Below are 27,197 nucleotides of genomic sequence, written 5' to 3'. Positions count from 1 at the left end.
CGTGACAATATTATTCTGTTCTGCAAAGTCTACTAATACCTCTCCCCTGCTATTCCTAGTGCTTATGCCATATTCCCCCACTGGCTTGTCTCCAGCCTGGTTTTGCCTACCTTGGCATTGAAGTCGCACGTCAGTATAGTGTATTTTGTTTTGACTTTGCTCATCGCCGATTCCACGTCTTCATAGAAGCTTTCGACTTCCTGGTCATCATGACTGGATGTAGGGGCGTAGACTTGTACGACCTTCAGTTTGTACCTCTTATTAAGTTTCACAGCAAGACCTGCCACCCTCTCGTTAATGCTATATAATTCCTGTATGTTACCAGCTATATTCCTATTAATCAGGAATCCGACTCTTAGTTCTCGTCTCTCAGCTAAGCCGCGGTAGCATAAGCCGTGCCTGCTTTTTAGCACTGTATATGCTTCATTTGTGCTCCTAACTTCACTCAGCCCTAGTATATCCCATTTACTGCCGTCTGATTCCTCCAATAGCACTGCTCGACTTGCCTCACTAGATAACGTTCTAGCGTTAAACGTTGCCAGGTTCAGATTATCATCATCATCAGCCTGGTTACGCCCACTGCAGGACAAAGACCTCTCTCATACTTCTCCAAGAACTACGGTCATGTACTAATTGTGGCCATGTCGTCCCTGCAAACTTCTTAATCTCATCCGCCCACCTAACTTTCTGCCGCCCCCTGCTACGCTTCCCTTCCCTTGGAATCCAGTCCGTCACCCTTAATGACCATCGGTTATCTTCCATCCTCATTACATGTCCTGCCCATGCCCATTTCTTTTTCTTGATTTCAACTAAGATGTCATTAACTCGCGTTTGTTCCCTCACCCAATCTGCTCTTTTCTTATCCCTTAACGTTACACCTATCATTCTTCTTTCCATAGCTCGTTGCGTCGTCCTCAATTTAAGTAAAACCCTTTTCGTAAGCCTCCAGGTTTCCGCCCCGTAGGTGAGTACTGGTAACACACAGCTATTATACACTATATACAGATTCTAATGGCGGCCTGTCTGGATCCAGGGATTCTTAGCACCCTTTGAGGCATCAAAGGTCTGACCGCCGCCGTGGTCAGTTGCTTCGCAGCTGCTGGAGACTGAGGGCCGGGGTTTGATTGCTGTATTCATATAAGAGGTTGTGGCCAAGTACTGTTCTGCTGCACTGGCTCTGGCTCAACTTTGCGGTTTCAATTTGTGTATGCCTTCTGTGGGGAGGGAGAGAGAGACAAGGCTAGGAGAGCAAACACAGGGAGTTAGCCGGAAGAGCATTGGGTTTGTTAACCTAGACTATGTGTAAGGGAAAGGGGAATGGAGACAGGAAGAGAGTGAGCACTCAGTGCAAGTTTGAGGATGCACAGGATGCACTGTAACCGGCGCACTTCAAGTGCGGTACTACTGCACAAATTGATTTTTGTGCCATCGACAAGTGTGGCCATGACCACAATATCGTTGACTCAGAGAACGGTCTCGAGTCCAGTCTTTTTAATGTGGTCCGGAGAGAGAGGCATAGGACGTCGTAGCGAGGACGGACACACAATAAGAGTCCGATGGTTCCCTCACATTTAGAGTAGTCGCACGTCAGGCTAACGGCCATTCCCATACGATAGGGGTAAGCGTTCGTGAGCGCCACTCCCAGCCACAAGCGGCGCAGCAAGGTTGCTTCGCCGCGGGAAAGGCCATAGCTAGTCAACAAATGGTGAAACACTGCAAAAGGCTTTTTTGAGTTTTCGCGTAACATAATTATGTTTTCTCGTATATTCAAATTACAATCTGACGGTATTATGCCTGGAGGTTGTGTGTAAGCCGCACTTTACGATTTTTCTGACGCACTTTACTTTGAGGAATTGAATCAGGGTAGTAACTCCTTGGCACTACATGGAGGCTTTATGTCTTTGGGTATGCGCGGTTGGGTATGCATGGTTCGCAATGGTTATTCCCCAAACGATGGCTGACGCGGGACGCCGATGCCAGATTGCGTTAAAAAGTGTATGTGCAGTGTGAGAAACCGCCCACGTGGTAAAAGTATATATACTACGCGCATACACCCCCCCCCCCCCCCCACATATATATGTATATATATATATAGATATAATAGCGAAGAAGAGCCGGTATATTGGGCCATCCTCTCCAGAGCTTTTGCTCGGGCAACGCCGCGAGTGCTGGGAGTCTGTGCGCTGCTCTAATGGTCGGTCCCAAACGCTGATGACTATATATATATATATATATATATATATATATATATATATATATATATATATACACATATTATCATGAGAAGCCAACCAACAACTACACCACTACTTGTACTTACTAATTGAATTAAAGAAATGATAAATTAATGGCAATGAAAGTGGATGAAAAACAACTTGTTGCAGGTGGGGAATCATTTCACGTGTTCACATTGGCTTCTCCTGATGCAATTAATAAGAGGCAGCGGTGGCGTAGAGGCATAGTATCCGCGTCGCGTGCAAGAGGACCGTGGTTCGAATCCCGGTGCCGCGCAATTTCCCACCGGATTAAAAAAAAAAAGCACAAAAAATCCGCGTTTTGGTAAAATTCCATAAACAGGCCTGGAGTGTGGCCTGATCTCGGTGACCAGAACCGGTAATGCACTCCCTCACCAGAGCAGTATTGGCCACCCTGGTGCAGTACTTGGCCAAAACCTCCTATATGAACGCAACAATCAAACCCCGACTCTCAGTCCTCAGCAGCTGCGAAGCAACTGACCACGGTGGTGGTCAGACCTGTGACGCAGCAGAGAGTGCTAAGAATACCTGGGTCCGAACAGGCCGTCATTGGAATCTGAATCTGAAAAAACGAAGCATATACAGTGCTAAAACGCGGGCACGTCCTGTGCTACCGGGGCTTAGCGGAGAGACGGGAACTAGGAATTGGATTCTTGATTAATAAAGATATAGCTGGCAACATATAAGAATTATATAGCATTAACGAGAGGGTGCCAGGTCTTGTTGTGAAACCTAATAAAAGGTACAAATTGAAGGTCGTACAGGTCTATGGCCCTACATCTACTCATGGTGACTAGGAAGTCGATAGTTTTTATGAAGACGTGGAATCGGCGATGGGTAAGGTCAAAATAAGATGCACTATACTGATGGGCGACTTCAATGCCAGAGTAGGCAAGAAGCAGGCTGGAGGCAATTCAGTGGGGCAATATGGCATAGGCTCTAGGAATAGCAGGCGAGAGTTATTAGTAGAGTTTGCAGAACAGAATAATATGCGGATAATGAATACCTTCTTCCGCAAGCGAGATAGCCGATAGTAGACGTGAAGGAGCCCGAATGGTGAGACTAGAAATGAAGTAGACCTTATACTCTGCGCTAACCCTGGCATCATACAAGATCTGGACATGCTCGGCAAGGTGCGCTGCAGTGACCATAGGATGGTAAGAACTCGAATTAGTCTAGAAGAATTAGCCTTGAAGAGGGAACGGAAGAAAGTGGTACATAAGAAGCCGATCAGTGAGTTAGCGGTAAGAGGGAAAATAGAGGAATTTTGGATCAAGCTTCAGAACTGGTATACGGCTTTAACTCAGGAAGAAGACCTCAGTGTTGAAGCAATGAGCGACAATCTTATGGGCATCATTAAGGAGTGTGCAATAGAAGTACGTGGTAATTTTGTTACACAGGATACCAGTAAGCTATCGCAGCAGACGGAAAATCCGATCAAGAAACGCGAATGTATGAAAGCCTTTAACCCTACAACTAGAATAGAAGTGGCAGAACTTTCGAAATTAATCAACAAGCGTAAGACAGCTGACATACGAAAGTATATTATGGATAGAATTGAAGATTTTCTCAGGAACGAAGGAAGCCTTAAAGCAGTGAAGAAGAAACTAGGAATTGGCAAGAATCAGATGTGTGCGTTAAGAGACAATACCGGCAATATCATTAATAATACCGATGAGACAGCTCAAGTGGCTGAGGAGATCTATAGAGATTGATAGAGTACCAGTGGCACCCACGACGATAATGGAAGAGAGAATAGTCTAGACGAATTTGAAATCCCCCAGGTAACACCGGAATAAGTAAAGAAAGCCTTGGGAGCTATGCAAAGGGGGAAGGCTGCTGGGGAGGATCAGGTAACGGCAGATTTGTTGAAGGATGGTGGGAAGATTGTTCTAGAAAACTGGCCACCCGTATACGCAATGCCTCATGACCTCGAGCGTACCGGAATCTTCGAAGAACCCGAACATAATCCTAATCCATAAGAAAGGGGACGCCAAGGACTTGAAAAATTATAGACCGATCTGTTTACTGTCCGTTGCCTACAAAGTACTTACTAAGGTAATTGCAAATAGGATCAGGAACACTTTACACTTCTGTCAACCAAAGGACCAGGCAGGATTCCGTAAAGGCTACTAAACAAAAGACCATATTCACACTATCAATCAATTGACAGAGAAATGTGCGGAATATAACCAACCCTTATATATACCTTTCATTCATTACGCGAAAGCGTTTGATTCAGTCGAAACCTCAGCAGACATGGAGGCATTACGGAATCAGTGTATAGACGAGCCGTATGTAAAAATACTGAAAGATATCTACAGCGGCTGCATACCCACCGTAGTCCTCCATAATGAAAGCAACAAAATGCCAATAAAGAAAGGCGTCAGGCAGGGAGATAGAATCTATCCAATGCTATTCAATGCGTGTTTACAGGAGGTATTCAGAGACCTGGATTGGGCAGAATTGGGGATAGGAGTTAAGGGAGAATACCTTAGTAACTTGCGATTCGCTGATGATATTGCCTTGCGTAGTAACTGAGGGGACCAATTACAATGCACGCTCGCTGACGCGGAGAGGGAAAGCAGAAGGGTGGGTGTAAGAATTTATCTGCAGAAAACTAAAGTAATGTTAAACAGTCTCGGAAGAAAACAGCAGTTTAGGATAGGTAGTGAGGCATTGGAAGTGGTAAGGGAATACATCTACTTAGGACAGGTAGTGACTGCGGATCCGGATCATGAGACTGAAATAATCAGAAGAATAAGAATGGGCTGGGGTGCGTTTGGAAGGCATTCTCAGATCATGAGCAGCAGGTTGCCATTACCCCTCAAGAGAAAAGTGTATAACAGCTGTGTCTTACCAGTACTCACTTACCGGGCAGAAGCCTGGAGGCTTACGAAAAGGGTTCTGCTTAAATTGAGGACGACGCAACGAGCTATGGAAAGATGAATGATGGGTGTAACGTTAAGGGATAAGAAAAGAGCAGATTGAGTGAGGGAACAAACGCGAGTTGATGACATCTTAGTTTAAATCAAGAAAAGGAATGGGCATGGACAGGACATGTAATGAGGAGGGAAGATAACCGAGGGTCATTGAGGGTTACGGACTAGATTCGAAGTGAAAGGAAACGTACCAGGGGGCGGCAGAAAGTTAGGTTGGCGGTTTAGATTAAGAAGTTTGCAGGGACAACATGGCGACAATTAGTACATGACCGGGGTAGTTGGAGAAATATGGGAGAGGCCTTTGCCCTGCAGTGGCCGTAAGCAAGCTGCTGCTGATGATGATACGATTAATAGGAATCGGGCCCCTTTCTTAACGCCTTTCTTCTCGTTGTCGCTCTCCCTCTCTCTTGCTATATATATACATATATATATATATATGCCAACCCTCGTAGCACTTCCTCCTCAAAGATTTGGGATGTGTCCCGAGTGAGGTCCTAAACACTGAGATGTGGTTAACGTGATTTATGGATCTGGGATATCATAGAGGTGCGGCATAATGCCAATGCGATTTTCTTGTATTTACCGCTAAGTCGCCACCGATGTCTATATTTATTGCACTCTTCAGCAACGTAAGCAATAGTAAACATCACCGCCATCATGATGGATCACACTTTACAAGTGTTTCAAATGCAGAAGACCATCCGAGGCAGGCAACCAATCGTGCGGTTCCTCGTGCGTCCTAAAAACGTCCCTTGTATACCCGAAACTATCAATGAAATTCTAGCTCGTTTTCTCGTCATTATTATTTGCGTGTGGCACAGCCGTTCTAGTATTTGCAGAGACTGTACGCACCAGTTCCGGGGATATGTGGCGGTGAGCGTCCATGTCGCCGACGCCAAACAGGCAGTCTCCCCTGTCGTCCAACACCGTGCAGTACGAGGCCGTCCGGGCACCCTCCACACGAACCACGCCACTGGTGTCCTGCAAGAGGGACGTCGTGCACGCTGTTGTCCTCGCGCCGATACTACGCTGATGCATTCCTTCAGCTGTTTTACTCACCTCGTATAAATTGTTGAACATTTTATAAAGAAAGTGTACGGGGTTGGTCGTGCTCGCCTCTTTTCCTCTCTATCCCCCCTTCCACTCTCTTTCTCTTTTTATCCCCCTTAACCCTTCCCCCCGTGCAGGGTAACCAACCGGAACTACCTCTGGTTAACCTTCCTGCCTTTCTATGCATCCTTCTCTCTTTCTTGTAAAGAAAGAGTACAAATGAAACAAAAGAGAGAACTTAGCAAGATAAAGGAAAACAACAGAATTGCCGACAAAGCACCGTTTGCGTTATTCTTTTTGTTCCCTTTTTGTTCGTATTTCATATACCTGCCTTTTCAAAATCGTGAATCCTTACCAACCCACTGAATTTCTCGTCAGTCTTAGCATCAACAACTGTGAAACCGAGATGACAAGCTGGCAATGGACAAGCGACTGGGTCACTCAGTCGATGGATCAGTAAAATCGTCCGCAGTCGGCGTGACGTCCAGTAGGAAGTAGTTTTTCTGCTCTATGCTTTTGTAGTGCTGAGAAAATTATAGCAACGCTGTGAGGTTACTTATATGATTGCGTGGTGCTTTTCTAATCCTTCGAAAAAGAAAACCCACTTAAAATTTTTGCAGAATATGGCTATTTCCCTATTAGAACATAAGCGTCTGTGCTCATCAGTTCCTTCACACCACACTTGATTTCGTATAGTGTTTATAATCATGTCTCCGTACCCCGTCTCAACCAGTTGTCTGTTCTTGCGGAAGGATGTGAGTCTGGGTGCCAGATCCCAACTTTAACTGTATTTCCACCAGTAGCGATTGGCCAGATCTCAAAAGCTCATTCAATAGTAAACTGGTATATGTGTGCTTACAAGAATTGACTGAACATGCTAAATATAACTGCATTAGCACAATACAACATGGCTCCCGACTCAGCACGCTTACCTGAATGCTTGGAAAGTGCATAAACATTGTGAATGTAAATTTAAAGAAAATTATGACTGACGTAGAGAAAGTGGTAGGCAGCCCGAATTTCTCTCTTGTTACTTTCTTTCAAACATCACTTACAGCGCATACATAGAGAAGGGACCAAAAGAACGACGAAGACAAGCGCTGACTTCCAACTGATTTTTATTTTGAGTAACGCGCATATATACTGAGACACCAAGACAACAGCACCCCCCACAAAGCATCTAACCCACGTGAGTTCATACTCATGTCGGTACGATTCTTTGTGGGGGGTGCTGTTCTTTTGGTGTCTCAGTATATATGCGTGTTACTCAAAACAAAAATCAGTTGGAAGTCAGCGCTTGTCTTCGTCGTTCTTTTGGTCCCTTGTTTATGTATGCGCTGTAAGTGATGTTTGAAACAATGGAATACCAACTAGCCCGTACCCAAACCTTGCTTCTCTTGTTACGTCAGCTTGTTAGTCGCGTTGACATAATTACCTAAGTGCGGTAAAGACACCGTCATTCTGGCTGGCACTTAGAGAAGCGCTATGTAATGTTTTGAAACGTCTGAAATTTTAGATGAAGAATACTGGGGGGGGGTGCAAGCTCAGCAGTGGTTGTATCGGTAGCGCGATTGTGAGTGGTTTTCGGCAAGCGTTATCCTCACATTCTTCGGTGTTCCGGCAAATAAAAAAACAACAACTAAAGAACATACAGAACACAAACAAATAAATAAAACAGCTTCGACAATTACTTAGAGTAGTTTCAGAAAAGAAGCTCATGCATAAGAGATTGCATTGTGTACGTGGAGCCGCGTGTAATAAAAAGTATCTTGAGAGTGTGGCTATACTAACAGCGTATAACACACGACGAAGAAAGCGGGACGCGAACGCACCGCTATGTACGCCCGTTTCCCTGTTTTCATTGTTACTTGCAATGTTAGTATATGAAATACATTAGGATGCACGCAATAATTGTAAGTAACCCGCTGTGGTTGCTCAGTGGCTATGGTGTTGGGCTGCTGAGCACGAGGTCGCAGGATCGAATCCCGGCCACGGCGGCCGCATTTCGATGGGGGCGAAATGCGAAAACACCCGTGTACTTAGATTTAGGTGCACGTTAAAGAACCCCAGGTGGTCGAAATTTCCGGAGTCCTCCACTACGGCGTGCCTCATAATCAGAAAGTGGTTTTGGCACGTAAAACCCCATAATTTGAATAATTGTAAGCATGGATATCTGATTTGGCGCATATGGTAATTAATCTAGAATATTATGCAGTGAGACCCACCTGTGAACCTTACCGTCCCGCGGAATTCGTTAGTTGCATTCAATATTTACAGCGTGAATAATTCTCAAGATAAAGTAAAAAAAAAGAAACGTGGAAGAGATTGTACCAGAAGAATATGCAATGATCATCCGGAGATCACTAACTTGATTCTTCAGAGACGACAATCAAGTATTGATTCATAACTTCAGAACTGCTCATCGTCGGTGAGCGCGAAACACTGAAAACGGACAACTTTTCACACCTAGACCCATTCTAACATTTCCCTCGGCGTTGTCGTTGTCGAGAGTGACGAAAGACGAAGCGTATGTAGAATGTAGTGCACCGTGGTGGCGCAACAAACTTCAACCAATGAACTGGAAGAAACGCACCTGCTGATGACGGAACTCAGGTGAACCAGCAACTACTAAGGCCGCGGCTGCACCATGTTTGCGAAGTGACTGACTCTGAGCTGGTGGTTGCGGAAAGTAGGACGGTGCACGTGTGGCTCTAAAGCTTGCCCAATGTACGGTACGCCGCGCCCTCGCCCTGTGGGTGAGTGGAGTCCGGGGGCACGAAATGGGCGCATGGTATCGTTCTACTTTTCTTTGCGAGCTTAAAAAAGTACACGTGCAAGAGAAAAAAGAAAATTCTAACAGGACGGTTACGAGTGTGTAATGCGAGTGCTAAGTGCTAGCTATGGTGCGGGCTAAGCGTTTTCGTTCGCTATGTCGAGCTCACCGAATCACTAGAGAGAGAGAGAGAGAGAGAGAGAGAGAGAGAGAAGGATAAATGAAAGGCGGGTAAGTTAACCAGGACTGAGCCCACTTGGATACCCTGCATTGGGGGGGGGGGAAGGGGAGGGTATTAAGAGAAAAATAGCAAGTTTGCTGTGGATATCGCCGACGTATAGTAACAGTTTTCTGCTGTATATCACAGACGGTCACTCAACTCGGTAGCTTTATAAAATCGCAGCAGCGCTTTTGTGGCTTTTTTGTAGCTGCGATATGCGAGAGCATTGTCTCAAGATCTTGTTCAAGGTGAATGGTTTTCTATCCAACTGATTTAGAGCTGTGCAGAGGTCGTCTCTCTCATTTTCAAAAGATAGGCAATGGCACAGTAGGTGTTCTACCAGATCACTTGGGGGCCTGAAGAACCTGCGTCCTCTATGAAATTTAAGCGCGAAGGGTGTTTTATAGCGTTCTCGTTCATGCTTCGTCGCTCTTCTACTATGCTTGAGAGCTCGCTGGTTTTTTAAGCACCCTGGCCCAGCCGAATGTGGTATGGCGACGATGTGATGACAGCAATGGGATGACAATTCTAAAACGATGACGATAGTATAATCCGCATAACGACTACACTGTGACGATTACGTCATAATATGACGACGAGTGCTTGACGATCATGACTTGACAATGACGGTACGATGAGAATCGAACGACGAAGCTGAAACAAGCATGAAACGACTACGATGGCATACCGACGATAGTATGACAACAAATTCACGACGACGAAGGCGCAATGACGATTCTGAAATGATCATGACACTATAACAATGATATCATGGTGATTAAGATATGAGGACAAGGAGATGACGATGAGCGCATCACAACGGGCGTATGACGATGATGGCACGACGACGAGGGCGTGACAAACCGGCACGACGACGATGGTGAGAGAGCGTGACGACAACTGTATGACGACGATAGCGTGACGATGACGGCATGACAGAAATCGGATGACGAAGTTGAAGTGACGGTAATGCAACGACCGCGACGGTTTCACAACGATGGCATGACAACGGCATCATGATCACTAGTGAATGGAACGACGACGGGCGTCATCGGATGGTTTCGCCGCCCATGATGCGCGGAAGGCAACGCCAACCGGTTGTGTTGCAGAAAATGCAGCTTTGTCATGTCCCCGAACACTCCACCCCCCCCCCCCCCCCCCTCATTGATAGAATCGCATGATTCGCCGCTTGCGCTTCCACCAATGGAAAAAACCCCTTCTGGCACCGCTCTCACTGCGGACGGTGCTGAAGGCACGAAATGTAGCAAGAACCTCAGCAAAAATAACGTTTTAAAACAGATTGGCCAGCCTATTGGCAACTCCAGAATCCTTTACTTGTCCTGGCAACATTGTCCAAGTAAACAAAGACGGCTACGACATCCGGGTTCACGCCAGCTCCTTCGCTTGGGGCTGCGCTCACGGGTTTCTCGTTCGTGGCGTCAAATCGAGGTGTTTCGTTGAAGCTGAAAGGGTCCTTGCTGCCACTTAGCTTATTTTGATCGGCCTAAAGGATTTCAGATATGAAACCGCGTAAATCGGTGCGCTGTGCGTGCCAACGTCTGGCCTGCCCACAGAGCCGCAACAGATTTCTTTAAAGGCTAAAGGTCTTTTAATGGAGCCGGAGATTATAAAGAGGAGGTGTATGTGCGTAGTGGGCCTCCAAAAGGTGCAAGAACTTGTTCGCGGCGTTGCTCCACTGGTACAAGTATGATACTCGACTGTTTTCGACCTTCATAAACAACTCCGCACTGCGACTCGTGTTGTAGTATATCAGACATAGCATCTCACATTATATATACAGTAACGTCTGTCTTGCTCTTAGAAGCTATATACGGATATTCTGCACTAAGGCTAAAAACTGTAAATCCGTTCAGTGTGCCTTGGGATCAAAAGAAGCAAGATTTCCGTCCGTGAGTCAGGGCCGACTCACGAACTGATGACTGGTGCTTGTTCATGCTTGCAGTACGCAGTGTTCGAGGTAGGGTGCGGGCTTGCGAATACAGCAGAGACCCGCCACCCATAAAAATTCTGAAACACTAGTGAAACGGGAGAAGTAAATAAGAACCAGTTGGACCAAATTGAGTTTCTTCAAAAAAAGATTTCAAAAATTTTGCGGGTGTTTGCGTTTGGACAAAGTCACGTGTATTAGTGTAAATGCTTGACTTGGAAACGAACCGAACCAGTTGCAAAGAAATTTAGGCGTGTGCACAGTGTCCGAAAGTACACAAGCGGCGCTGTGCGCTGGTTGAACGTTCCATAGCTGGAACAAGGGCTGTTTTCTGTTGCTTCTCAATTTCGTGCGAGGAAATAACCTGACAACTGAATGCATTGAATAATAAAAGATTGTCTTCTTGCACCGCTAAACTAAAGCATGCTATCAAAACAATATGCTGCCACGTGGCATAACATGCGTCATGATCAAATTCAGACTTTCTGAGGCAGGCATAATTGCTGCTACCGTGCCTGTAGACAAAAAGTACATTAGCGAGAATTTTCCTGCTGCATTAGTAATACTAATGCAAATGCAGGAAGCTATAAACGAACAAAACCAAATAAAGCTCAACAGTACATCACCATAATTTATTAAAGCGCCTGCCTAAACAAAGCCCACTCCGCGATTTGAAACGCCAGCACGATATTGAAAGCAATGCTCTGCTCGCCGGGAAGAAAGAAGTTCCTAGTGAAGTGTTTCCAACAAACTGGTATAGTGTCAATCGTCACATTTTCCCAAAGCAATGTTCCTTATCCAAGTCGCTATCAGAAGCATGTCTGCATTTTTCGCAAAAAGATGAAACCATACATTGCTGTATTTCATCCGCAATGAAACGCATAATGGTGTACATGTCTTTCGACATCCGTGTTTTTTGATTTTCGGACTTGTTCGTGCCGGCATCACGACGATTTGAGAACTACGAGGCCTTCGCGCATGCTGTGATTGGAGGCCCTCTACCGCTTCAAGCTTGTACCTGGATCGGCTGTTTCTTGGAGCGGCCGCCAGGGGGTGAGCATTTAGTTGGAGTCGCCAATACTTTCCCAATGACGTCCATCTAGCAACTGGCGGCTATCTTAACAAGAACGCTAATGCAATTTCAGTTGATTTTGGGGACGGATATAGCGACTGTGGTGCTGGTGCTATTGTATTAAAGCCAAGCTTTCTTTACCTCTTTCCCACGCCTTGAGAGCGCAGCGCTAGTCGACAATTACTGCGGTGAGCGTCGGAATAACCGAGCGAACTAGTGCAGCGAACGATGAAAGAACGAACGCGGAGCGCAGTGGGGGATGAAACATGCGAAGAGGAATGCGGAGCAGACTGGTGCAGCGGAACCATGAGGCGGAAAGCGGAGGAGGAGGGTAAGGTGAAAGTGCGAGAAGAAAAGCGTTGCGTGGAGACGATGGCTACGAGATGGCGCCAAAGCAGCGCGCGTCGTTCAGTTTTCAGTTTCAAAAGCTTCTTGCTTAGATTTTTGCTTAGGTCATTGCGGAAGTAGGGTTAGTTTGCACTGCGCTTTCTTAGTAGAAGATTATGTTCGTACTTGGAGGAACACACGCATGCGTTGTTCTGAGTGCGAGCGCTTTTACGCGCTGAAACAAACGCGGTTTCAGTGAGTACGCGAAGCGAACGGAGCAGCTTTTATCTGTAGTATGTGTGTGCTAGGCTAGACTGTCTAGAGCACGAGAACAATGCGCAAGCTAGGTGGCCTGGAAAGCTAGAAAAGGAACTCAAGAGCAAACAGGTGGTAGAAGAAAAGATAAGCAACGTAGAAATGAAGCTAAGGGGCGCCATTCCGTAAAGCAATGGTGAACGTTTCGATGCGAGCACGGCGAATGGGGCTGGCAGCGAACCGAAAGCAGGTAAGGAAGCCGGAACCCCCACGCAGGAAGGCAGTGGCGGAAACGGCAGTGATGGTTACGAAGGTGCTATCCCTGACGTGCTGGGCACGGAAAGCAATGAAGAGAAGGGTGAGGATGAGACAGAGGGGGACGTGATAGCTAAAGGGGAGGTGATACCGACTAAGGAACTGATATCGAAAGCAAGGAATGAATGTGGGGCACAGTGAAGGAGAGGCACCTTGTGGTGATATGGGCGGAGTGATTGACGTACTGCAAAGACGAAAGGCAGCGATCGCGAAGCCAATAGCCAAAGGGGTCAGCGACCTACGCAATGTTTCCGAGGAAGTGCATATCGGAATGTGCGTGGTGCATGAGGTTGAAAGGCAGGGGTATACAAGTCAAAGCGCAGTGCTTACAGTAAACAGGGAAATATGGACGCTAGCTGGGATGTTAGGCAGGAATGTAATGTTAACCAATCAAGAGTCTGTTTGGCTACCCTACGCTGGGGGAAGGGAGAAGGGGAAGAGAGATAAGGGAGAGGGAAGGTGTAGAGACGTGCACAGAAAGTCATTGAGTCAAAGCCACTCGTGCAAACCAGACGTTCTCAGAAAGCACAAAAGTGCCTTCAGTGCCTTCTGAGCCAATCATCGGTGGGGACGGTGCTCTAGTACTGTCTGTTCACTCACAGGACGATCATCTAATTTCCTCAATGAGTTGGACAAAGATTGTCTTTGTGCTTGAAATTGAGGTCAGTGGCACAATAAGTGGTCAATGTTCTCCTCGCATCCGCAAACATCCCATGCAGGGCTGTCATACATTCCAATTAGTGCTGAGTAAGCTTTCCTGAAGGCAACTCCGAGCCACAACCGACACAGAAGAGACGCTTCGCGTCGGTGCGGTCCGGCCGGAGGTCTGAGTGGCAGTGAAGGGTTTAGTCTGTGCAGTCTTGTGCGTATTGTGTGGGTGGTATTCCACTCTGGTAAGGAAAGTGTGCGTGCTGGAATGCGAAGTTGTCTCACAGCGTCGGTCTTTGAGAGAGGAATGGGGACGCAGCGATCTTTGTTTGACGTCCGAGCTGCCTTATCTGCGTCACCATTTCCAATGATACCGCAATGACCTTATATCCAGTGAAAGGAGGTGGAGAAAGGAGACTTGTCCATCACTCTCAAGTGATGGAGAAGTTCCACGATTTCGCACGTGAGCTGATCGTGAGTTCGATGTCGGAGAAACCACTGCACACATTGCAAGGCCGGCCTTTAATCGAAGAAGACTGCCCATTTTCTAGGACTTTCAGCATTTATCACACGAAGCGCTTCGCGGAGAGCCACAAGCTCTGCAGCTGTAGACGTAGCAATATGGCAAGACTTGAACCGCTGGGTTATTCCTATTGTTGGCATAACTACAGCGGCACCAGAATTGGTTGATGCAGTTAATCCAGCAGTATAGACTTGTGTGCAGTCACTGTATTTCGCGTACAAGAGAAGTAAAGTAAGTTGCTTGAGTGTTGTTGACGGCAAGTCCGACTTTTTCTGATGACCTGGGATTGTAAGGTTTACTTGAGTACGGCTCACACACAATGGAGGAATCGAAGGTCTTGTAGCAGGTGCGTAACCTGACCTGAGAGAGGCATGGTGTGCGAAGACAGTTGTACTGAATGTCGTGTGGGGCTTTTCTACAGGAAGACTTGCGAGGTGGTGGGTAGGGGTTCAGCGAAGTGTCTTAAGTGAACACGGATTGTTTCAATGCAATGTGCGTTCTAATAGAGCAATCTTGACCCACTGCAATAACTTTCGACTTTGATGCACTCCGCGGTAGACCAAGGCATATCTTGAGTGCTCGGGCTTGGAAGCTTTGGATTGTATTCAGGTAAGTTCTGCAGATGTTGGAGATAATCGGTAGACTGTACCACAGGAACCCTGTAAAAGGAATTTGTACAGTCGCATCATAGATTGCATTGTCACTCCCAAGGTCTTTCCTGCTAGGAACCTAAACATATGACAAATTCCTGTCAGGCGTTTTCTCACATTATTCACATGAGGGTTCCAGGAGAGATTTCTGTCAATGACCACCCCCAGAAACCTGTGACTTGTGCTGTATGATATCAGCTGTCCGTCGACGGGTGTCACGTAAGGAGGCATTGGTTTCCTGGTAAATGCCACCACAGCACACTTTTCATATGATAACTGAAGTCCTTGCTCTCGAATTCAAACGTCGTCGGCATATGTTGACAACCTAACGGTGCATGGAAGGATGTCGACGAGTCCAATGTGTGTTAGATTGAAGAGCGTTGGGCTCAGTGTTCCGCCCTGAAGCACCCCACCGTTACCCTAATGCTGGGAGGTTGGGCCATCCTCTGTATGAAAAAAGATCTCTTATGTAGATAGCTACTAATCCAGAAATAGACCTTGCCGCCAAGTCCTACTGCCTCTAACGCGTTGAAATCCTCTTCCGTGCGTTACGCTATCATATGCTCCTTTAACATCCCGGAACAGGGCAGCAGATAATATTTTGCAGTACTTCTGGTGTTCGGCGTACATCACCAAGTCGATAACGTTTTACATGGAAGAACAGCCACGCCTTAAACCAGCCATTGCCTTTTGATATACCTGGTAATGTTCGAGGTACCTTTCCAGCCGAGCTAGAACCATCCTCTCCGTTAGTTTTCCGATACAACTGACAAGCGCATTTGGTCGGTATTACCCGCCGTGGTTGCTCAGTGGCTATGGTGTTAGGCTGCTGAGCACGAGGTCGCGGGATCGAATCCCGGCCACGGCGGCCACATTTCGATGGGGGCGAAATGCAAAAACACCCGTGTACTTAGATTTAGGTGCACGTTAAAGAACCCCAGGTGGTCGAAATTTCCGGAGCCCTCCACTACGGCGTGCCTCATAATCAGAGTGGTTTTGGCACGTAAAACCCCATAATTTTTTTTTTGGGTCGGTATCACGCATTGTCTACAGGCGACTTGCCAGGCTTGAGCAGTGGAATTAGGCAACTGGTCTGTCATCCCTAGGGAACCGTGCCTGTCTACGAGAGGCTGTTGAACAAGAGCTGGAGAACTTTACGAGCCTGTTCGCCAAGATTACATAGGGCTCGGTAGGTTATACCATTGGGTCCTGGTGATGATGAACGCTTGCACAAGGAAAGTGGTTTCCAGTTCGTTTATGGTGAAAGAACTGTCCATGCGGTGGTCGCGTGAAATCGGTGAGCGGTCGAGCGTCGATATTCCGGCAATCCTCCTGCACAAATTGTCATCGACGTCAATCTCTCTGCATTGTTGGTGAGGGGCCAAAGACTTGAAAGGGTGGCGCTCCTGAGGGGTTCCGTGGATACCACGAACAGTTCATATGTGAGACAAAGGTTTTCATGTAAACAAAAACTCGCAGAATGACATCCATCTTTGCGATGCAAGTTTGTCCATGCGAATCTCAATTTTCTTTTGAGTTCTTCTGGCCAATCTCAAGTCATGTACAAATCTAGCACACCTGCATCTTCGCTCTACACGGCGACGAATTGGACGAAGCTTCTCTAGCTCAATGTCATATTGGGTGCGTGTAGACGTTCTCGGAAGCGAATGTGTGGCAGTCTCTAGGGCACCCTTTATGATGTCCTCTAGGGTAGAGGACCAGTCATCACGACAGCCATCTTAGACAATTGATTTGAACATCGGTCAGCCGATACATTGAGTGACGCCTGCTAACATGGAGCCTGTCAACCCTTCAATTCTAAGACAAGAGGGTAGGCGGTCACTTCCCCGCTTTTCAATATCCGGAAACCACCTGTCCTTTCTAGTGAAGGAGCGTGAAGCAAAGGTGAGGACCAGGCAGCTACAGTAGACAGTTCGACTATGAAAGCTGGGGCTTCCATCATTTAAAAAGCACAGTTCTTGTTCTTGTTCGGAGGCGAAAGACACTAGTCTTCTGCCCTTCTAGTTCCTCTTAGAACTTCCCCAGAGATAGTGGTGGGCATTAAAATATCCAGCCGTCACCAAAGGCTGCGGAGTCGTTATCGTGATTCGCTGTAACCGCTCGAAGTTCAGCCGACTTGAGGGCGATATGTAAAATTATATTATGAGGTTTTACGTGCCAAAACCAGTTTCTGATTGTGAGGCACGCCATAGTGGAGCACTCCGGAAATTTCGACCACCTGAAGTTCTTCAACGTGCACCTAACTCTAAGTACCTCGGGAGCACGAGCACCGAAAAATTCATGGCGCTGGGAGTCCACAACACGCTGGACGAAATAGCCGAAGCACAGAGAACGGCGCAACTCGAGCGTCTCTCTGAAACGAGAACCGGAAGAAAGATACTGCGGAACCTTGGCCTCGAGCCGAGGGAAGGCGAGCAGCAGAAAGACGTAACTATACCGGATAGCATCAACAGAAAGCTCAGGGTCTGCCCGATCCCGAGAAACGTGAACCCCGAGCACAACAAGGAGCGGAGGTTGGCAAGGGCCAGGGCTCTCGTGGACCTTCACGCTAGAGAAGAAGGCGCCATCTACGTGGACGCGGCGGAGTATCGAGGGAGCAGCGACGCATACGCGGTGGTGGCTGTCGGGGCACCGACGGGTGCAACGAAGACCGCGGCGAGCGTTCGGACTCGAGAGGCGCACCGGGCGGAATAGGTGGCCATCGCCTTGGCCGTCTCCGACCCCGGATGCACTACAGTGTTGTGTGACTCTAGAACGGCAGTGAAGAACTACGCCAAGGGTAGGGTATGTAGTGAGGCTGCGCGCATTCTGCGCAAGGCCGAAGACATCGGACGCAAAAGCACTGTGGTGATCAAGTGGTTTCCGGCCCACATGGGCAGTGACGTGTCGGAACGCGGGAACGTGAACCACAACGAGACGGCCAACTCGGCCGCGCGAGGACTAACCAACCGCGCAGCTGCAAGCACGGCCGACTCGGAGTGTTGGTCGCGGTGCAGTGCCAAGGACAAGGTGACCACCTTCAACGAAATAGTGAAGTGGTACAGACTTAACAGACGGACTATGCCGCCACCTCACCCGGGGCTTACCCGGAAGGAGGCAGTGTTATACAGACAATTACAGACGGAGTCCCTGCTCACCCCGGTGCTAGCTACGCACATGTGTCCGAGCGTTTACGCGAGTGACGTGTGCAGACTGTGCGGTAAGGAGAGAGCCACCGCAGCTCACATCCTTTGAGACTGTAGTATAAATCCACGAGAAGCCAGCGAGAAGACGACGATCCCGCCGCAGCTAGAGGCTGCAACGAGGAGCTATGACCAAGATACACAACTCAAGGCCGTCCAGCAGGTCTCGGCAGCTCTAGAGAGGCAGCGACCTCGCGAAACTGAGGAGAAGGGGGGCAGCACCCCGAGGAAGGAGGCGGCGGCCCTCTCGGATCCGCGGAAGTAGAGAGGAACCAAGACCTCGAGGAGCACGATGCACGAGACTGACGTAGTGGCCGCGTCGCGGTAAAAGCTTGTCCTCCCTGCGTGGAGGGAGCCTAACCGACTCTGCAGGCATTTTCACTAAAGTTGTTCTCTCTCTCTCTCTCTCTAAGTACACGGGTGTTTCCGCATTCCATCCCCATCGGAATGCGGCCGCCGTGACCGGGATTCGATCCTGCGACCTCGTGCTCAGCAGCCCAACACCATAGCCACTGAGCAACCACGGCGATGGCGATATGTAGGCTCCAACTACTGCGAGAGTGAGCTTGCCCTTCTTCACTGTCAGACATAGGTAATGGTTGTCTTGGTCAGGTGGCACTGTATGATGGACATACGTAAGGTCACGTCGTATGAAAACGCTGATCTTAGTGCATTGTCCGTGGGTGGCCCGGACAGTCGGATGTTAGCTGACAGAGGCTCGCAGATGACGATGATGGTGAAATTATTCATGAACACAAACGGCTGAAAGTCCGACATGCATGAATTAAGTCCTGTGGCGTTCCACTGAAATATCTACGCGTTCCGGACTTCATCACGAAACTACGGCTTCTGGGGAGCCATGATTTCAACGAAGAGCTGCAAGTACGGGACTGAAAGTGTCCAGCACCTGTAGCGCGCTTTGCTCAGACGAAGATGTGATGTTAACTATAACGCGAATGGCATTCATGAGCGACCGCAGAATGTTGATGACCTTGAGATCATCAGCCAGCGTCGCTTCAACAGTTGCCGAAGCCGTCGAGGTCGGTGCGTTTTGAGGTCTCTTAGCAGGGCGTTGTGCCCTTGGTAGCTCAGGCCGTTATTCAGGACGGGCGAGGCTTTCCGCTTTGTTTGCTTTCCTTGCATCTGCATTGGTGGTACTATGCGTTGATGTGGCAATCCTTCTGACGGAAGATGGCGTGTCCCTATCTGCAGATGCGGTATTTCGTGAAAGTTTTCGGTGTCGATGCTGACGTCGCCGAAGAGCGCCAGCAGCCTCTCGATGCGTTGAATTATTTCGCATCATTCATTTCAGGATCGCGAATTCCTTCCGTACCCGCGGGAAATCCTTTGATGAGGCCTTGTGAGCACCACTACAGTTAGGGCACCTTAGAACATCTGTGCTGCAGGCGTACTCTGAATGGGACTCACAGAACCATGGGCACACGACGTTGTTCACGCAGACACCCTTTACGTTTCCAATCTTGCAACACTTGAAACGCTGAAAGCGCTACGGTACGAATGGTCGTACTGGATGGCGCACATGTGCTACTTTGACGAAAGAAGGAAGGCTGTCTCCTTCAAACAATATCTTCACACAGCGTGTTTCCGAGTCTGGAAATTCTCGTAATGAAAGTTCCTTCTGTCGTTGGTTTGACCAGTATTCGCAGGTTGTCATTCGGGATGGCAACGTCGACGTCCTAAATGACGCCCGCAGTACCATCACCACCTGTAGGGATCATTGATGTCACCTTTACATTGTCGATCACCGTTCATTATGTAGGCCTGGTATGGCGTTGCGATGTAACACATCGCAACGCCATATGTGAGTTTATTGCCATGCGCGAGTTTATTCTCACGTCTTTAATCTCATTTGATGCGGTTCTCTCGAGCAACGGAGAGAGGACCTGCTTGTTTAGGAGCCGCAAATTTGTCACCGAGTCCACGGGCATGAAGAGCACAGTGTGCGGCCAGCGCTGTGGTGCGCTCTTCATGGTAGGAACACTTAGCGACGAAGATGCTTGCAGTAGTCTTTTTTGCTGATCTACTCATCATGACCTTGAAGTCATCGTCCGACGAGTCGTAGCTGTCCGAGCATAACTCAGTGGCCTGGCTGTCTGTATCGCTTGACGCACTTCCACGTTTCCTGGACGTTATCCGAACTGACGGCTGCGCACCAGGAAGGTCCTCGGAGATCTCTTCATCCACTGTCGCAAGGAGGGAGCAGAATCTCCAAGAAATGCAGGTAAACAAAGCGAAAAGGCAGAGACAAAAGTACAAGCGTTCTATCAAAGAAGCACTTCGTCTTCTTCCCCTGATTTATCATACACGCCTAATAGACAAATAGTGGAACAGAAGGTTCCCGCACTGATGTATGCGGACGACATAGTGACACTAGCAAACAATGCAAGAGATTTATAAACACTGGCCCATGTGTGTGGCAACGCAACGACAAATCTTGGCTTTAAATTCAGCACAGAGAAATCGGGAATTATTATCTTTAATGAAGAGACGCATCCACGTGGTGTCGATTCAACTGCAAGTCATAGCCATAATCAAGCAATATAAATGTAGCACGGCTGAATCTGCAGTCATCACGGCACACCCGTAATCTCGTGATCTGTTACGTCACGTTGGCTTCTCTATATATGTAACTTGCGCAGCCGCAATAAACTCGTTGGTGGTCGCGGAACCCAGCCGATATGTCGATGAGGTCCGCGCTACTACCACCACCGAAGCCTATGGATGCATCGTACGACCCTTGGATTGCTTGGAAAACTTGGAAAAGTGCGTTTCTGCTGTTTTCCACTGCTACGCAATTGAACAAGCAGCCAAAAGACGTTCAAGCAGCCACATTGCTAGTTACCATAGGCGAAAAGGCTCGGAAGTCGTACAGTACCTTCAAGCTCGAGGAAGCGGATGACAGAAATGACGTTGAAGTTTTGATTAAGAAATGTGAGGAGCATTACAAGCCCGCAACGATCTTAACATTCCAAGAATTTCGTTTCGGTTCAAGGAACCAAAAAGAAGGCGAGATGTTTAACGAGTGGCTAACAGAACTGCGTGTGTTAGCGAAGAACTGTGAATTTGGGGACCTTGAAGACCACATGTTGCGTAGCCGAATCATTTTGGGCACTCAGGATAAGAGCCGATCGCGGAAAACCCTACGTACCAAAACACGGTCGACATTTGCCACGCGCAACAACAAGGCAAAGAGCACTTTCGTGAGATAAGTGAAGCTGCGGGCGCAGCGAAGGCGCCATAGTAAACGCGGTAGCAACAAGAAAAAACGTTTGTTAAAAATGTGGGGGTCAAATGCACCGTAGTGACACGTGCCCAGCAAAAGAAAAAACGTGCCGGAAGTGCGAAATGCTGAACCATTTCGCTCGAACATGCATGTCGTCCAAGTTTTCGCACAGTGCCAACCAACAAATGCGAGAGTTACGAGCCGAAGACAACGAATTTTTTCGCAAGCATTGACTATCGGTGCGATAACCACTGATCACTGGAGCGCAACGGTCTACATTGAGGGCCATCCCATCATGTGCAAGCTAGACACAGGCGCCAATTGTTGTGTCATTTCAAGAAGCGAAGTTGCAAAGCTGCCAGAAAAGCCTCAACAAGTCTGCAACGTCAAGCTCAGAGCATTTTTTGGCCACATAAGAGCCGCGTGTGCGAAAGTCCAAGTGATACTTTCAGCAAATGACAGAACCAAGGAACAAACGTTTTTTTATTGCCGAACAAGACGTTCCTGCCACTTTGAGTGGTGCAGCAGCTGAAAGTCTCGGATTCATATACCATATGCAAAACAGATATAGTATGAACTGTACCCGGCAGCGCAGCCTTTTGCGGACGTCTTCGAGGGACTCGGGCCGCTAACAGACATCGAGTACGACATGAAGCTCAAGCCAGACTCAGTGGGCGTTGTCGCTTCAACAAGAAGAGTTCCTGTGGCTCTTCAGGACAAGGTCACGGCTGAGCTACAGCGTATGGAAGCACGAGGCGTCATAACAAAGGTAACCGAGCCTATGGAGTAGTCTAGCCATATGGTTACAGTTGTTAAGAAGGACAAGGTTATAATTTAACTGGACCCTCCAGCGCTTAATTAAGTGCTGCTGCGCGAACATTGCCCAATGCCGACCCTAGAAGACGCAGCCTCGCAGCTGTCCGGTGCTAAGTACTTCTCAACGCTCGACGCGGTGTCAGGATTTTGGCAAATCAAACTCTCTGAATCAAGCTCTAAACTATGTACCATGAGCACGCCGTATGGGCAATATCGATTTCTTCGAATGCCCTTCGGCATTCCGTCAGCTCCAGAAATCTTCCAGGCAGCTATGCATAGCTTGCTGGAAGGCTTACCGTGCGTAGCCGTGGTATTGGATGACATACTACTTTGGGGCCGCACGAAGGAGGAGCATGACCACCACCTGTCGTTTTGTTGGCAAGCTGTCTCGAAAAAAACCTCAAGCTTAACCTCAAGAAATGCACCTTTTTGCAGCCCGAAGTCCTCTACTTAGGGCACATCCTTAGCACAGAAGGCCTCCGCCTGGACCCTGGTCTAGTGAACGACATACTGGAAATGAAAGAGCCAAAGAGCAGTAAGGAACTCCAAGTCTTTCTAGGCACGATGAATTATGTGCAACGTTTCATCCCTAACATGTCCGTCGTGACTGTCCCACTGAGAACTTTGCTGCGCAAAGACATTGCATGGGTTTGGACCGAGGCTCAGCAACGAAGTTATGAAATGTTGCGTCAGAGCTTAGTGAATGCACTAATCCTTTCCTTTTTCGATGCAACTAAGCCCGTTATCCTATCGGTCGACACGAGCCAAATGGGAGTAGGTGCAGTGCTTATTCAAGACGGCCGCCCCGTCGCTTTCTCCTCACGCTTACTAACAGAGGCGTAGCAACGCTTAGCACAAATTGAGAAAGAAACATTGGCAATTGGGCATGGCTGCATGAAGTTTCACCATTACATCTTTGGTCAGGAAAGTGTAACTGTCGAAACTGATCACCGCCCCTTGGTGCCGATATTCAGCAAACCACTATTTCGGTGTCCACTTCGCCTGCAGCGCATGCGTTCGACTTTGCAGCGATATCCTATTAAGATGATCTACAAGCCAGGGAAAGAGCTGTTTTTGGCTGAGGCCTTATCTAGATTCCCTAGCAAGCAACTCATGCAAGAAGAAACTGGGCAATTTCAAGTAAATGTGCTTGAATACATTATAGCTTCGCAACAGCGCCTGAGGGATCTTCTTGCGGCCACCAATGAATATCCTGCTCTCGTCAAGCTTCGAGGTTACGCCGAAACAAGCTGGCCAGAAAAAAGCGAGGTACCCGAAAATGTGCGTCAGTACTGGTCATACAAAGAAGAGCTGCACACGCAAGAAGGTCTTGTTTTTCGCAGCAACAAGGTAGTCATACCATCTTAAACAAAGCGAGAAATCATGCTGCTGCTTCACGCTGCGCACCCGGGAGCGGAAAAGATGAAGGCACGGGCAAGCGACGTCATGTACTGGCCAAGTATGTCACATGAGATTGAGCAGTTTTGCAAAAATTGTGCTGCCTGCCAGAAATACCAACCGCAAAACGCGAAAATGCCTATTGTTACGTTTCGCCTACGACGCGCGGTATAGCCGGGGCGGATGCAACGGATGCCGGGGCTTCGTTCAAAGCGGCGGACATTTTGGCCCGTTCAGCGCTGCCGCAACGCCTCCTGCCATGCGTGTCCAGACATGTTTCAATGCCACGTGTCTTCGTGTGTGCGTGTGTGTGTGTGTGCATGTTGGTGCCCACGCTTGTCAAAGCGCGGCAGCCGGGGAGAGGAGCTCCCCAACTGTGAATCGAGGAGGTCTGACCGGCGCCGGCCCGGCGGATGCGTCACTTCTAGTCTCAACGTGTCCGTGCGGCGCCGTCACGTGCGCCTCATCGCGAGCCGTTCCTTCTTGCCCTCGACTCCGAGAGTATAAAAGCAGCAGCCCACGGACGCCGAGAGAGGCTCCGATTTCTTCCGTCGAGTAACGTGGTCTCCCGTCTCTCCACTTCGGTCGACCTGACCGGCCGTTCTGTTGCGATGCTATAATAAACAAGTTGTTCTGTTAGCAGTCGACTCATCCTTTGCCAGGACCTTCGGATGCTTCCAGCTGTGCCCCAGGCCGCCAGGCCAACGCTACCCTTGGGGCTTGCGACCCAGATGCAACACTATTTACTGCCACGACATCACAAAGCTGCCCTGGGAATTAGTTGGCATGGACGTGTTCTTCCATGAGGGTCGTGAATTTGCCGTAATTGTGGACTTTTCTTTTTTCTGTTTCGAGATCCGCGAACTCCGTCACAGAGCTGGTAGCGCTTTGACGTCATGGCGCGCAGAGCTGTTCTCCACACATGGCTCACCGTTTAAGCTCTGCAGTGATAACGGCCCACCATTCAGCAGCCAGCTTTTCAAAGATTTCCTGCAGCAGCTAGGCGTTGCCCATGTTACGTCAAGTCCATATAATCCCCGCTTTATTGGTATGACGGAAAGAGCAGTACAAGAGGCCAAAAAGCTTCTAAAGAAATGTTCACGTAACCGAGTTGACTTTCATATGGCGTTGCTCGAATGGCGCAACACCCCCAGAGATGATATTCTAAAGTCACTTGTGCAGAGACTCATGGGACGGCAAAACAGGACCTTGCTGCCGGTGCCCACCAGCCACCTAGTACCAGAGGCAGTATCAAGCAAAGCCGTTCACAGCCGGCACCAGGAGATCCGTCAAAGCCAGAAGGTCTACTATAACCACAGAACGAGACACCTACCACCCCTCTCTCCAGGTCAGCCAGTCACTACATACGACGCCCTCCAGCGAACCTGGTCGCCTGCTATTCTTTTGAGACCAGCCAACACGCCCCGTTCAGCGATCCTGAGAACGGAAGATTCACCCGTTCCCTCACCCCTAATTAAAAGGGGCAGGGTCAAGACCTTGGGAGGAGCCGGTATACAATTGTGTGAACTTGATTGGATCGTCACCAATATCTGCCGTTTCCCAAGACAGGGGACTAGGCAAAGGAGAAGTTATTTAAACGCAGGTTTTTGACGGTGCTAAGCAATCTAGAAGTTAGCCTACAATCTACTGAGAAGCGTCAGGGAGCTAGTACCGTCCAGTATCGCCTGGGCCGCCTAGCCACGTCTGAACTGAGAGTTACTAGTTGGCGTAAGAGACGACAAATCAGCGTCTGCAACGAAGCTCATGGTAGTTCCCCGCAAGTTAGCTAAACCTGCTCGAGGGAAAACGTCAGACCTAGACTTCTGGGAAACCCAGCCCAGCAATCGTATCTGCCGCCACGAGATCGGCTTGCCAGTGTTCTACGGGAAAGCTCTGCCATCGACTCCACGCTTTATGGACTTGCTGGTGCTGCCCGGCCATGCGTATGCCATTATTTGTTTTTTTTAACTCTGTTATTTGACCACCGTTAAGTGTGTTTTGTGTAGTGTTAATTTCTATATATACAGTTAACTGTTCGTTGTATTTCTTTTGTATTCATCATTGATCTAGATTAAGTGCAAGTGTGTTGGTTTTCTTGTGTTCTTGTGTTTCGTTTAAGTTGTGTGCCGTTGTCAGTCTATAAATGTATTTTTTCTCTCTTTCTCCGGACTCTGACTCCTTCGCTGCGTTCGCTTGAGTACGGAACGACCAACCGGCTTCTATACCGCGTTGACGACTTCGCGCCGACGGCGAACAGGTGACAAGTCGGGAGAATCATACATCGAAGTTGTCCGCTTGAGATGTCAGTTGTCGGCTGTTAGTTGCAATTTACAAAATTGCGATATCTTTTTTACAATTCTGACGTAGAGTTGTAACCTTGATAGATTCGTTTGCTAAAAATTTGCCATTTTTAGAATTTTCATTAAAAAGTTTCCAACAGTGAACTTTTTGATTTTTTTCAAGTTTCTTTTTTATTTTTAATGCAAAAAAGCCTTATCAAATTTGGCGCAGTGGTTGCCGAGAAAAATGATTTCTGCTTCCCCATGTATATACATAGGAGCCCTCCAGCTATAGCTTCCTTTTAAGTCGACTATGAGAACTTAACTGGGGTGTACCAAAAGGCAGTATCCTTGGACCGACGCTTTTTATTACTTGTATTATTGATCTGATCCCTGTTGATAGTAATGCTCGCTTCATAATATATGCGGACGATACCTTTGTATTCTTTTAAAGTGATACCTTGAATAACTTGACAGCACAGGCGAGTAATTTTGTAAAAAAATGGAAGCATAGTGTGAGGCAAATGTGTTGAATATTAAAGTTAACAAATTTATGGCACTCTCTTTTCGCGCGTGCGCGCGCGCACACACACACACACACACACACACACACACACACAGAAGAATGCGACCTCAGGGATAACTTCTGTAAAGGGACAAATTATAGAAACTGTAGTCTTTTAAATCACTGGGAGTGTATTTTGCAGAACATACGCTGAGGGGACAGACCAATAAACAATATCGCCATGAAGGCTTCCAAAGTCAGGTTTTGTAACACGGCACAGGTTTGCCCCAGATTGTTGTGTTCATATAGGAGGGTGTGGCCAAGTACTGCACCAGGGTGGCCAATCCTGCTTTGGTGAGGGAGTGCGTTACCGGTTCTGGTCACCGGGATCAGGCCACACTCCAGGCCTGTTTATGCAATTTTACCAACAGGCGGATTTCTTTTTTAATCCGGTGGAAAATTGCGTGGCACCGGGATTCGAACCACGGACCTCTTGCACGCGAGGCGGGTGTTCTATCTCTATGCCACCGCTACGCCATATGGATAGAATTGAACATGCTCTCAGGAACGGAGGAAGCCTAAAAGCAGTGAAGAAGAAACTAGGAATTGGCAAGAATCAGATGTATGCGTTAAAAGACAAAGCCGGCAATATCATTACTAATATGGAGGAGATAGTTCAAGTGGCTGAGGAGTTCTATAGAGATTTATACAGTACCAGCGGCATCCACGACGATAATGGAAGAGAGAATAGACTAGAGGAATTCGAAATCCCAC

The 27,197-nt window shown here is 48.0% G+C and overlaps 1 protein-coding gene across 1 annotated transcript in view; it reads right to left on the bottom strand.

Annotated features, from left to right (window-relative positions):
- LOC126538330 (uncharacterized) overlaps positions 1 to 27,197 on the bottom strand; it is a 680,380-nt gene that overhangs the window by 536,495 nt on the left and 116,688 nt on the right. Inside the window, exon 3 of the mRNA XM_072287698.1 lies at positions 6,050 to 6,178. Within this exon, the coding sequence (XP_072143799.1) occupies positions 6,050 to 6,178 (129 nt within the window). The remainder of the gene's footprint in view (positions 1 to 6,049; positions 6,179 to 27,197) is intronic.

This window comes from Dermacentor andersoni, chromosome 4, assembly GCF_023375885.2.
Source record: "Dermacentor andersoni chromosome 4, qqDerAnde1_hic_scaffold, whole genome shotgun sequence".
Lineage (NCBI taxonomy): Eukaryota > Metazoa > Arthropoda > Arachnida > Ixodida > Ixodidae > Dermacentor > Dermacentor andersoni.
This window is presented reverse-complemented; position numbering and strand designations above follow the sequence as displayed.